Source organism: Ziziphus jujuba, chromosome 4 (assembly GCF_031755915.1).
Source record: "Ziziphus jujuba cultivar Dongzao chromosome 4, ASM3175591v1".
In the NCBI taxonomy this organism is placed as follows: Eukaryota; Viridiplantae; Streptophyta; class Magnoliopsida; order Rosales; family Rhamnaceae; genus Ziziphus; species Ziziphus jujuba.
The window spans coordinates 13,508,463-13,522,342 of record NC_083382.1 but is presented as its reverse complement, the minus strand read 5'-3'; the positions used below and the strand labels follow the sequence as shown (position 1 = coordinate 13,522,342).

The 13,880-nt window shown below is 30.1% G+C and overlaps 2 protein-coding genes across 4 annotated transcripts; both read left to right on the top strand.

Annotated features, from left to right (window-relative positions):
• Window positions 1-2,109: 2,109 nt before the first annotated feature.
• Window positions 2,110-5,697, top strand: LOC107417127 (probable protein phosphatase 2C 58). 3 transcript variants are annotated; one of them, XM_016025696.4, is made up of 6 exons: window positions 2,110-2,364; window positions 3,529-3,657; window positions 4,094-4,342; window positions 4,446-4,722; window positions 5,069-5,223; window positions 5,352-5,697. In XM_016025696.4, exons 2-6 carry the CDS (start codon window positions 3,649-3,651, stop codon window positions 5,487-5,489), a joined length of 828 nt encoding a protein of 275 aa, XP_015881182.1. In that variant the 5' UTR covers window positions 2,110-2,364; window positions 3,529-3,648; the 3' UTR covers window positions 5,490-5,697. The 3 variants fall into 3 exon arrangements, with proteins under 3 accessions (XP_015881182.1, XP_015881181.1, XP_060672551.1); XM_060816568.1 differs by lacking the exon at window positions 3,529-3,657 and adding an exon at window positions 3,815-3,908 and having other exon boundaries at window positions 2,112-2,364; XM_016025695.4 differs by lacking the exon at window positions 3,529-3,657 and having other exon boundaries at window positions 2,111-2,364.
• Window positions 5,698-8,511: 2,814 nt separating this feature from the next.
• LOC107409388 (zinc finger CCCH domain-containing protein 2) lies at window positions 8,512-10,223 on the top strand. The gene has a single exon (XM_016016822.4). It carries the CDS (start codon window positions 8,660-8,662, stop codon window positions 9,878-9,880), a length of 1,221 nt encoding a protein of 406 aa, XP_015872308.3. The 5' UTR covers window positions 8,512-8,659; the 3' UTR covers window positions 9,881-10,223.
• Window positions 10,224-13,880: the final 3,657 nt, after the last annotated feature.

Sequence of the window (13,880 nt, the reverse complement as noted above, 5' to 3'; positions counted from 1 at the left end):
TGAATATAATGAGTTAAAATTATCAACTGGTGATAAAAATCATTTTCCCTTTTACAAAAGTATGAACAAGTCTGGCTTTCACATTTTTGGCCACATTTCAATGATTTTTATATGTATATTTTTCCCATCAAACCTAGATAGAAAAAATGCAAATAAAATTATCTACCATACCATATATTCGTCTTTTTATTGGTCAAGTGTCTCAAAAGTCTAAAAACATGAATCATCTCCCTAATCCACTACCTTTTTAAAAAGAAGCATCACTTCATGCTTTCTTTTCTTCTTCCTTCTTTTTTTTTTATTTTTTTTATTTTATTTTATTTTTTTTTTTTACCGACATCTTTTATACTGCATGTATAAGAATATCTAATAAAAAATTTTGTACACTTTAAAAAATTCAAAACCCCTTACATAATTTAGTCATATGAAATCCAGTTTAGCCTATATTAGAGTAAAATATAATAAAAGGTAAAAAAAAAAAATTCATATTTATTGTTCAATACTATTTGAATATTTTACGGTTTTTATAAATTTCTTCAAAATTTTTGTATGGTTAGAGTATCTTGGTTTGAAAATGTTGAAATTAGTAACGATTTAAAATATTTTTGTAAAATAAAACTTTTATGTGTCTCGATGATTTTTACAAAAAAAAAATTGTGGATTCTTAAAAAAAAAAAAAATTCATATTTATTGTTCAAAACTATTTAAATATTTTACGGTTTTTATAAATTTCTTCAAAATTTTTGTATACTTAGAGTATTTCCGTTTGAAAATGTTGAAATTAGTAACGATTTAAAATATTTTTGTAAAATAAAACTTTTATATGTCTCGATGATTTTTACAAGAAAAAAATTGTGGATTCTAAAATAAAAAGTAAATTTCAAAATGTACTAAAATAGGATGAAAAATGAATCTTTCAAAAGATATCCCATTTGAAATTGCCTAAAAAATTAGTTTCATATATGTTATTTAAGGACAAGCTTATTCTCAAATTTCAAAGCACAATTTAATTAATTATATGTAAATTCTAAATATATCAATACTAATTAATCATTCTAAAAAATACATCACAGAAAATTAATTCATAAAAATTTAATTTTCAAAAAATCAATAATTAATTTCCGTCTAAACTTTGATACTTTTCAAATAGAATCTAACGGTTTTATAAATTGCAATATTTTTATTATTACATCATATATATAGACAATAATTAAAAAAAAAAAACTTCTTTGTAGGTTTTATTTATTAACTCTATCAAATGATGTGACAAAACGTAAAATATACATTGTCAAATAGGTTGTTTATAACTCATCAAAACATTATTTATCTAGTTTTTCCAAAAAAAAAATAAATAAATAAATAAATCATTATAATTATTATTATTTTAAAAAAATATATAAATACATATTATTAATTAATTAGATTTAAACATAATCATTACAAAATAATTTTTGAATCAAATATCTACTAAATAAACATTTATACTACATACACTATAATTTTTTCCAACTTCTATTTCTGTACCAAGTAGATAGTAATTTACAATCTCATTAAAAATACTTTTAATATCAAATTATGTTCCTTTATAGACAATTTGATAATAAAGCTGCTATTTCCTCCCATGAAAATTGGAACTTGAATATCTCACTTTCAATATGTAAAGAAAAAAATTAAATAAATAAAACTTCATATTAGCATCTTCTTAGAATTTAAGACTTTTTTTTTTTTTTTTTCGCTGAGAAGAATTTAACTTAGTAATAATTATTTTAGCTTTTTTCCCCACATTACTTAACTACATCATATAAAATTTTTGTTTTTATGGAGTCTTTATGATTAAGTTATATAATTAGGATTTGTATTCATATGAGGAATGTGAAATGTACGCCTAAAACCACTAAAATTGAAAATGTCTGAGATGAAAGAAAATGTTCGTAACCAAATTGTTGTTCACCATCTACAATTTTTAATCTTCTTAATCTAGATATAGAAATATTTTGTCAGCATTAAATTTTATTTTTTTTCAATTTGGGTCAAAAAAACGAATATTTTTTTTTCTTTTTCTATTATATCAAATAATAGAAAAATATGTAAATTTAAAAAGAAAAAAAGAAAAAGAGAAAATGTAGAGAGTAGAGAAGAAAGGTCGTCGGCAAATAACGCGTTTCTTTTCAAAAAACGCGGCCCTGAAACTGTGTATTGTCACCGGCAAGTCACGTGTGTAAAAAGTCAAACCCATCTATTTATACAACTTTGTCTCCTCCCAAAGTCTTTGTTCTCTCAACTCTTAGCTTTTCTGAAAACCAACCAAAAAAGAAATTAAATTAGTACAAAATGAATGGCAATCAAATCCTCCACAAGATGAAGGTAATTCAAATCCCACTTTTTTTTTTTTTTTTTTTCCTTATTGTTATTCTTATGCAGATTTTCCAAGTTTTGATGAATATTGAACAAGAGGGTCTTGTTAGTTTTTTTTTTTTGGTTTTTTGGTTGTTCTGAAATGGTTTTTGGGATTGAAAAACTTTTATTTAGCTGTTGCAGTTTGTATGCAAGTCTTCACACGAATTGTGACAAAATATGTCACTGAATTCATGATCCTTATGTCAGCTTTGTAGTTTGACAGTGAGATGGTTTAAGTCAATGGAATTGAGGATTTTCAGGAGTTGTTAGGATTCAAATGCGTCTTTTTTCCATTGTTGTTCACCTTTTTCTTTTGTTATAACTTATGTTATCTTTCAAATGAAAGTTTGGAGATTTATTTAGTGGGTTTGATGATTAAGTCAATCATGGTTGCTTTCTGAATTTGGTTTTTCATTTTAAACAAGTGGCTATAATTTCATTTTTCTAGAACTAGAACTTTGACCATTTTTAGAAAATTGTATTTGGGTTGCGTTCTTTTTATGGGATATGGTCTTGTTGGTAAGTAATTAATGGGGATTTTGGGGCAAGACACAATCTTCTTCATGATTTTTCATTTGAAAGCTCATAAGAATAGTTATGCATTTGGAAGACTCAAATTCACAGGTAAAGTTATTTAGATGCAGAATGTGAAAGTGAGAAGGTTGTGTAAGGAAACAAAAAATAATTATAAATCAAAGGAAGCCCGTATTATGTATAATGATGTTAACAGCTGGGTGATGTAAAGATAGTTTTTGTTTTACAAATAGGAATTCTGTGCATGATTTCTGGATTTTTCTTTTAATGGCTAACCAAGCACACCAGTGCTTGACATTAGACGATTATTTGTTTTAATTTTATTTACTTGTGTAATTTATTAACACTTCCATGTAAGTCCTACATCCCCACGCTCCTGTTGTAACCTTTTTTTTATTTTTTTTTTCCCCCAAAAGAAACTAAACTGGCGCAAAGTAATTGCTGCATACCACTGCTGCTTAATTCCCAATGTATTTTACCCCCTGACTTCCATAGTTCTTCTCTGCTGAAAATAATTTTGTAAGATATTCGTGATTACTAGTATAATGCACTGTTTCATAATGGACAATTCTTTATAGTTTTTTTTTTTTTTTCTAGAACAAGTTGAAGGTGTTTCCCTGAAAATTAAACGAGAATGTCTTGTATACTGAACTTATTAAAGGCTGTATTAATTCTGAAACCTAGCAGTATATGGATTATCACCATTGCTGAGAATGCATGATGCAGGTACATGCAATCGCATTTCGAAGTTATATTCGCCTAAGGATAATGATGACCAAAATTTGATGAGATTTTTTTTTCTTCTTTTTTTTGTGTGTTTTCTCTCTCGATGTTTAGTGAAATGTCCTTACTCATTCTGCTGCAATCTTTGTCAAGTGTGCAGGTGGTGATGTGCTGTGTTGAGCACTTTTCCCATGCAGACAACCATATAATCATATATTCGTTTTTGTTTAATTTTAATTCAAAATTTTGAAAATGTATGTTGACGATTATGGAATCTCTTCAAAACTCCTGACCAACCTATGGTAGCACATATTGCTGCCATGGAGAATAAAATTTCAGATTCTTCAAGAAAATGATTCCAAGTCTTTATGATTCAGCAAGTATTCATACTTGCATTAGCAACCTTCTTTCATTACCAAGTTGTTTCTACTTCTTTCAGGTGAAGGCCTTGTTTGGTTCATCTGCACCCGACACTGGGAAAGGCAAAAGCAAATTGTTAAAGCATATCACACATGGCTTTCACATGGTGAAGGGGAAATCTAAGCATGCTATGGAAGATTATGTAGTGTCTGAATTTAAGAAAGTAAGCGATCATGAGTTGGGTCTATTTGCAATATTTGATGGCCATTTAGGCCATGATGTTGCTAATTACTTGCAAACCCACTTGTTTGACAATATCTTGAAAGAGGTAAGTTTCATTTGTTTATTTTTTGCTTTAGAGCCAATGCTTCAATTTGCAATTTGTGCTATACTTTATAATTTTAGATACTGAATTTCTTTGCTGCAAGCAGCCTGACTTCTGGATGGAAACAGAGAGTGCAATAAAGAGAGCTTACAGTAGAACAGATGATGAGATTTTGGACCAAGTTATAAAATTGGGAAAGGGAGGCTCGACCGCGGTTACTGCTATACTAATAGATGGCCGGAAGCTTGTAGTTGCGAATGTAGGAGACTCTCGTGCTGTCTTATGCAAGAGTGGTATGGCCAAACAGCTATCAATTGATCACGAACCAAGCAAGGAAAAACAGTTAATTGAAAGGCGTGGTGGATTCGTGTCAAATCTACCTGGTATCTAGCCACTTTTTGAGTATTAACTGAAAGTTCAATTAGTATCCAAAATAATTTTTTGACTTTGCATAGTTATTGAATTTGATGGTTAGTAATTTTTCCCAAGTTTCTATTTGGTGCATTTTGTTTGTATTTGTCAAAATTTAACTAAGCTGAAAAGCTTGTAACATAACTGAAAACTGTTAATTTGATAGTATTTCAAACTTCAAATATATTTTTTGTTTTCTACCAAGTGTAAAACATTTATTCCTTTTGGGATTAGGTGCAGCATATTACTTGGAACTGGTTTTAGATTGCGTTCTAAATTCGAAAACTAGATTGAGTTCCACATTCAAAAATTTTGCAGGTGATGTCCCTCGTGTAGATGGACAGCTTGCTGTAGCAAGGGCATTTGGTGATAAGAGCTTGAAGATACACCTAAGTTCAGAACCTGATGTGAAAGTAATAATGATAGAAGAAGATGCAGAGTTCATAATTCTGGCAAGTGATGGAATATGGAAGGTCAGTATTATCGTTGCTGCTTGATACTTTCATGTTGTCCCCATTGATAAAAGACTGATACTTATTTTGAAGATTGGGTGATTGATTTCTTTTTTGTTGTAACAAAATTGTTAAACGCTTTCTCACAGGTATTGTCAAACCAAGAAGCGGTGGATGCCATCAAAAACATAAAGGATGCTCAGGCAGCAGCAAAGCACTTGATAGACGAGGCTCTTTCAAAGAAAAGCAAGGATGACATATCCTGCATAGTTGTAAGGCTGCAATAATATTTTTAATATATTGTCAAATATTTTTTTTCTTTTTTTGGGGTGGGGTGGGGGTGGGTGGGTTTAAGTGGAGGACTGAATAGCTGTTATGTGTGTATATGAGACATATTGTTCCTTTTGTTGGCTGTAAAGATTGTTTACAACAGTACTGCATACAACTGGTTATGAGAACACTGCCACTTTTCTGAAAAGTTGGTACTCTTTTTGATGTTCATGCATTGTCTAGTAGTTTATAGGGGATCGAGATCTTCAACACTTTTCCTGATCGAAGCCATCTCGTTTGAAAAACCATTACTCCTTTTTTTTTTTTTTTTTTTGCTTGGTTTATTCTTTTTCTGTGCTACAGTTTGTTTTTTTTTCAAATGAAATGTATAAGACAAGAAAATCCTAATCCGTTTACAAGGGTAGTGTGGAAAGATTTGTTATCCCTTATGGGTTTGTCCATTGAATCTTGCATTCACCTTTTGCCCATGTTACTATTTTGACTATGCCACAAGTTATGGCTCTTCGGTCCCTAACTTGACTTTGCCACAAGTTAAGGCTTTTTGGCCCTATTTGGCATAATATTTGCTTTTATTTCACTTGTGTATTCTAGAAGTGCTTCCTGAGATAACAATTAATTATCGGTTTTGGTTTAAAGTTCCTTTGAATCCCTAAAACACTCTTAGAAAATTGTTCAAACACTATCAGAAACAGTATTTAAGCTTTAAAATAGCTGCTTTTGACTTTTCGAAAACTATGCTAATAAGATTATCTAGCCTAAAGTTTTGGTAATAATTTATGATTCCTGTTCTATGTCAAACTGTTTGCTTTTTTCAATTAGATTTATGGGAGATATTCTGTTTCGAACTAGGTGCCAGCAATGGTTTTTTAGGACAGTTTTTTTTTTTTTTTTTTTTTTTTTTTTTTTAAGGAAAAAAAAATTATAAGACATTCATTGATCTTCCATTATGTTTCAACTTGACTTAATTTGTTTTTTAACAAGTAATTCTTCTCATAAGTTATTCTATAAAGTCAAATTGTCATTTTCAAATATTTTTTAGAATTTGATACTCTAATACTCAAACTAATTGCTTCTATAAATAAAATGTCTATTTTAAAATTTCACTTTTGGAAACAAGATATGATACAATCAAATGCACCGCTACTAACTACCAAGCAAACTTGATTTGGGCCAAAAATACTACAACGCTCGAAGGATGAAAAAGTCGTTCATGTCTGGGCTAAGGCCCAATTGTTTCTGAATTATAACCGATACTAGCGCTCAAGAAGCCAACATAATTAATTGATATTTTAGGTATCTAATTAAAGAATTCATTTATCAAATTTGTTTATTAAAATTTTGTTAAATAATGATGTATGCTAAATCATTATTTACTAAAATTTTAATAAACAATTTTGGTAAATATGGTACCACTGGAAAGAATTTGTGATAAGTCGACTAAAATATTGATTTCTATATGCATGTTGAAATGAATTTTTTTTTTTTATTTCCTTTTTCTGCCTGTCTATATTTTTAAATTAATTTTCTATTTCAATAAAATACTAATATCATCATTTTCTTTTTTTGGTACCGAGTGTTTATCTCAATTCAAAATTTAAAGATGAAAAAACACGATAATGTTTTTATGTTTGAAAATTTGGGGAAAATGACAAGTTTTTGTCTGACATGTAGTAGACTTTGGTACTGTATCTTTCCCTAATAAAATTTTCTATCATAATTTATTCTTATTTTGTTATTATGAGTATTAAACTATTTATATGAAAATTTTGAAGATGAAAAACATAGGATAATGTTTTGTTTGAATTTTTCTTTTGGATAATTAAGTTTTGTCGACATGTAGTGGGAATTGGTATTGTATTTCTTCTCTAATACTGTGGGCATGGTTTGGATTTTTCTCATTTGTCAGAGAGATGACATATGTATCAAAAAATGACAAACAATATTTATTATTAATTCAATTACTTCAGATTATTGTATTTTGATGTTTAGGTAGAAAGATTAAAAACATATAAATTAAAATAATGAATTTCGTCATTGTATTTGTACTTGTAGTTTAAAATTCAAGAAAAATATGTAGTACTTTCATTTTATGCATTGTCTACTCGTACGGGTAACAAAAAGACAAAATCCAAAGGATAATTACATAATATTAATTAATAAAACCTAATAATTAAGATACTTTAAGTCCTCAACAAAAAAAATAAATGTATTTATTAATCATTTTGAAAAGATAAATAAAGAAGTACATAAAGTAGAGCTGTTTGTAGCTTCCAGTACAATCTAGTCTTTGAAAGAAAAAGACAAAAAATAATAATAATAATAATAAAATGCATTGAAATCAGACCCTTTGTTAGCCAATCTAAGTAAAAGAGGATGAGATGATAATTAGGGCTTTGGTCATTTGGTGGTCAAATTCCAATATTTCATATCCATTTTTATTTCCCATTATTTGTGTTTACAATAATAATATTGATCATGAAATGCATGGAGAGTATTTTCAATGGAATGTTGATTGTGAAAAAATAATATTCATATGATATATTAAATTTTAACTTATTTGCTAATCATATTTTCAAATTTGCACTGAAAAATCTAATAAAAAAATATTAGATATTTTTAAACAACCATTAAATTTTCATATAATATATAAACAGATAACATTTCCCTATAAGTAAATAAACAAAACCAATACACACTAACTAAAATGTGACCTCAGCATTATCCAAAAGTAAAATCCAAAACTTAATTTGGACAAAGATAACTCTAAAAAATAATAATAATAATAATAATAAACATAGCCAAAAAAAAAAAAAAGGGGCTATGAAGGTTGCGTGCCATGAAGTAATTAAGAAGTTGCCACATAACCCAAATTTGCATGCTGATCCCTAATACTATGCAGCCACGCATCTGTGAGCCCATCCCTCTTCTCCATCCTCGTCATCCTTTCTTTTTTCCCCAAATTTCCTTCTCTTTCTCTCTCTCTTTCTTTTAACCCTAACCACCCTATATATCTCTCCCCTTTGTTCCCTTCTTCTTCTACACCGCCTTTCTCTTTCTCTCTCTCTCTTCTAAAAACTCTGTTCTTTCTTTTCACACATTTTGTGTATATTCATATATATATATATATACATCTAAATAATTTATACATCACACCAAAGTAGCTAGTATGAGCAGCAGTGTTTGTTCGGATCACCACCACCACCACCACCAGCTTTTTCCATCATCCAAGAAAACTCTCCTCCTCCGCGACATTGATATCCCACCCAGAAAGCTACTCCTCACTCGCCGTGCTCATCAAGATCCCGCCGCCGAAATGTATTCCAATTCCCCACGTTTCTCCTCCGCCGAGGAAACCCTCTTGCAGAAATTCCTCCCTTTCAACAATAGCAGCGCTGAAAATGATGATGATGATTCCGATGACCCTTATTCGTCTGACCATTTCCGGATGTACGAGTTCAAAATCCGGAGATGTACTCGTAGCCGTAGCCATGACTGGACTGACTGTCCTTTCGTTCATCCCGGCGAGAAAGCTCGCCGGAGAGATCCTCGGAGACATCATTATTCCGGAACTGTTTGTCCGGAGTATCGCCGCGGTGGTTGTAGCCGCGGTGATAGCTGTGAGTTTGCACACGGTGTGTTTGAATGTTGGCTTCACCCTGCCAGGTATAGGACCGAGGCTTGTAAAGATGGGAAGAATTGTAAGAGAAAGGTATGCTTCTTCGCTCACACTCCACGTCAGCTTCGTGTTTTGCCGCCTTCTTTACATTCTCAGACATCTTCGCCGGAGATTTCTCCGGTGGGTTACAAGAACAAGTATCTAAGCCACTTGTCTCCGACGGCTGCTGCTGCGGCTGCCGCCGGATCGAACCACTGCTGCATGTTCTGTTGTCATTCAGTGACGTCATCTCCCACTTCCACCCTATTGGGTATGTGCCATTTATCTCCTCCGCTCTCGCCCCCTCTTTCTCCGGCGGCCAAGCACGGTGGATTCTCGCCGGTTTCTCGATATGGGTTGGATCGGATGCATCATGGTGGTGGTGGTGGTGGTGGTGTTAATGTGAGTTACAAAGATGTGCTGACTGATCTTATGTGTTCCTTGGAGGCTATGAATTTCTCTGAAACTTCCCCGGTTTCTTCTGCAACTAACTACCACCAGAATCTTCCTTGGATTGATGTTTCATTCAACAATGATGATCAACAACAACAGTTTATTCTTTCGCCATCTACTCCAAATCCATCTGGGTCGGGAAATTTTTTTGGTGGGGATTGTTCAAGTTCAAACAAGAGCTTTAACAATAACAATATTGATCATAAGCAGCTCAATGTCAACAATAGTGGGTCATGCTCAGACCCAGATCTTGGGTGGGTTAATGAGCTCTTGATGTAGAAAGAAATTTCGCTAACCATGATCAAATGACGAAACTGATGGTGATTCAGGAAAGTGTATATATATATATTGCACCAGCGCCGTATATATATATGAGTATTTTATATTTATATGGTTATTTTGGTGTATATTATTATTGTCTGTTTTCTTTTTCTTTTTTTTTTTTTTTTTTTTGGTTTGTATTTAATGTCATTTTAATGTTTAAAGAAGTTGATGTTGATCTTCAAAAATGTATTTTTTAAGTTTTGAGTTCTCTTTAGATAAGAGAGCTAGATCTTGATTTGGATGAATGTATTGAAATCGTAGTGTTTTTTAATATAGATGTATTTTATTTTATTTCAAATAGTTTTTTTTCTTTTCTTTTCTTTTCTCTTTTGCATGCAATTTTTACGTGCTTAACCTAATCTCTAATAATAAATTAAGGATTTGAGTTTGAAAATCATAATTCCAAAATATCTTATGAGATTTTGTGAGCATAGGTGTCACAGAAAATCTTTATGATGATCCACATGTCAAGCATGCAGAGATTTGTGAAGGTAGAGTGGCAGGTTTTTGGAGGATTTTGTGATGAGGTGGCTTGGTTCCTAAATGCCATTTTAGTGCAATAAAGTATTTTTAAATTCTCAGATTCCTTTTAGCATACAATTTAAGAAGTAAAAAACTTAAAAAAAAAAATGGTTTTAAATTTAAAAAATAGTAATGTAATTTGTAATCATATTCTAGGGGTTTATTTTAGAAATTGTATAAAACAAATAATTAAATTTTATAATTATTATTTACAAAATTAAGATTCTTGAAATCTTATTTGATATTTTTATAAATTATTAAAATAAATATAAATCACAAATTGAGTTGACTGAGTATGTATAATATGATGTTAGAGATTTTTTCTCAAAATTTAAAGAATATATAAAAAAAAAATACTTTTTTTTTTTTTTTGAAAATTTGAGAATAATCAAGTTTTGTCACAATTGATAGCATGTATTTTAATACCGTTAATTTATCACCAAATTGAAATTAATCCTAAAAAAAATTTTGTCCACAAAAATAAGAATAATTTATTATTATTATAAATTATTAAAATGAATATAAATCTCAAATTGAGTTGATTGTGTATGTATAATATCACGTTAGAGATTTTACCTCAAAATCTAAAGAATCTAAGAGTAAAGAATAATGTTTTCTTTGAAAATTTGAGCATAACCAAGTTTTGTCACAACTGATAGCATATCTTTTATTAGGTTAATTTATAGGTAGATTCAAGTTAATCCTAACAAAATTTTTGTCCACAGTTCACATGGTGATGAGAGAATGAGAATTGTGTTTGTATCTGTATATATATATATATATATATAGTTTGAAGAGTACATAAATAATTTGTTTTGGTAAATGATGAAATGAAGTAGTTTGCTAGGAAACGACTGGGAACCACGTAGTTAAATACAAATTAGTGTAATCAATCTACAATCATACAACCGTTTAGTGACTTGTTAGCTAAATCTAATTAGCTTCTTCTTACCAGCTGATAAAGGAGAGAGAAATTAGCTTTGCAATAGTTGTTAAATTGTGGACGTCTTGGAGATATTTCAGAAACATTGAATGTTTCCCATGATTCATCAATTTTTCACACCATATTATCAAAGGTTTAAGCAAATGTGAAGCTTAAAACCGTGAAAATGGTAATTTTATTTGGATTTCGAAAATGATTAATGAATAAATCCAAGCTCGTCATTGAATGGAACTCTCTAGACCGTTGGGATGCATGAATAATGTTGCGGTCCTTTTTCTCTCGATATATACATATATATTATTATATATTATCTTCTCTTTTTGTCTTGATAATTTTATTAGAAACTTGTTAGTAGTTTAAATTTTTAAGATTAATGATAATTTAATACACTATCAATACACAAAAAATCTTAATCATTTAGATTCAAGTCACATTATTATTCATTTAAAACAATTAATACCTGTAAAGATCAAAAAGTTCATTAGTTATTATGGATTGTTGTCTAATTCAATATTTTATCCAAAATTTGCTTTAAAGTTATTTAGAATTGAATCCAAAAAGGGAAGAAAATGTATATGCATATTTATATAGAAAAACCTTCAACATGTTTGGAAATTTTTTATTTTTAAAACTTTGAGAGCACAGTATTTTAAATGCATAACCAAATTATAAGTTAATTTAAGTTGTATATTATTAATATTTTTAATTTTGGGCTACTCAAAATTATTTCTGAAGTAAAAATATATTTTAAAAATTAGAATTTTTCAAAAAAATTTAATGGAAACATGGGGAAAGGGTATTCAAATTATTTGCTAGTTCAGTTACAATTATGCCAAAAGAATGAAAAACAGAATAACAAGTAGGCCGGCACTTCAATAATTTACTAAATTCAAATAATCCTACCCGTCTCTTTTTCATATTATGTGACCTTAAATTCTTTTACTATTCTTTTGGCCAATCATATCCAATTATTTGGTGATTTGGGTCCCTTGTCTCTAATTCTCCAACTCAATTTTCAAATGTTAATTTTTAATTTGACAATCACATGAAGAAAACCCAAACAATACCAAGCCAATTAAAGGCCATGATAACACAAAAAACATGGAAGGTTAATAGCAAACAACATTGTTATGGGCAGCATGTTTCTAGTAAAATGAAATGTTGTTATTTCATTGATTTGTATTGGATTTCATTTATTTTTAAAAATTATTTATCCATATATAATTTATATAATTCAACAAAATATAATAATAAGATTTTATCTTGCTACATTATTTAATAAACAATTTAGTATATTGCTCTAGCAAAACCAAGAAGAAATAAAACCTCATCACAAGGTAGGCAATAATGAGAGAAAACTGGGATAATGTAGTAGTTGCATGATGGTAATACAAATTGTTTCCTAGGAGGGGTGCTTATCTGAAAGGACAGCTAGGATGGTAGGGAACTGACCCATGAGAGTTTGTTTGGGAATAACTTTTGTGGTAGGGCTTGTTTGGCTTGGTTAGGTAAGTGATTGTCATAAGAGTCACAACAATAAAATGGTGTGGAGGTGGGGAACGAAGCCCATGCTAAAGTGACCCATGATGGGTTTGGGGTCCCCTACCCTGCCCTTGACATTTGCCCTTGTGGGTGGGGGTCACCCTATTTTATTTTATCTTTTTCCAATTACCAAATTAATGTTTAAGAAACTTTGAATGCTTTTGATTTTTGGTACAAGAGGCCCATGCTTTAGGCAACGCTTGTGAATCACTTTATTTAGGGGTATGGGTGAGAAGTGTGAATGAGTGAGTACATTTTCTGGATAGGCCCATATTTATGTATATATACGGGTCTATATTATTTGTACCTGTATGAGGGCAGTGTTTGGGGGACTACTTTTTTCAAATGTCATTTTTTTGAGATTGCAGAGAGTCGGCAAAGGATCCGAGTAAGTATTCGGGTCAATCAAGTCCCATTTACACAAGTTAGCTGTAGTCCGGGCTAACTTGGTACTATGGATTTGGTATATAAATATTTTTTCCATTATTTTGTTTGAAAGAAGATTCTTGTTTACCTTTTTTTTGGTTGGCATGTGAAAGAAGTATTGGATACAATAAATTGTAAGAATATTTTGTCTGTTTTTCCATGCATTTAAAAATGTTTTTTTTTTAAAAAAAAAAAATTTTAAATTGCTTTTTAACTGTATAATTTTGTGTTTTTAAATATTAAAACATAAATTAAATACATGATCAAAAATACTCTTTACCGGAAAAAAAACAAAATGGCATTATTTGAACAGAAAATTCATGATTTGATTCAAAACCTACCAACATTTCTGACCTAGATTTTGAGTACATTAATGGTTTGATTTGCTTCAATATCTTGCAGAAAATTCATGATTTGATTCAAAACGTACCAACATTTCTGACCTAGATTTGGACTACAGTAATGGTTTGATTTGTATATTTGAAGTATTGTAATATAACATATTTGCTTCTTTTTCTTTTT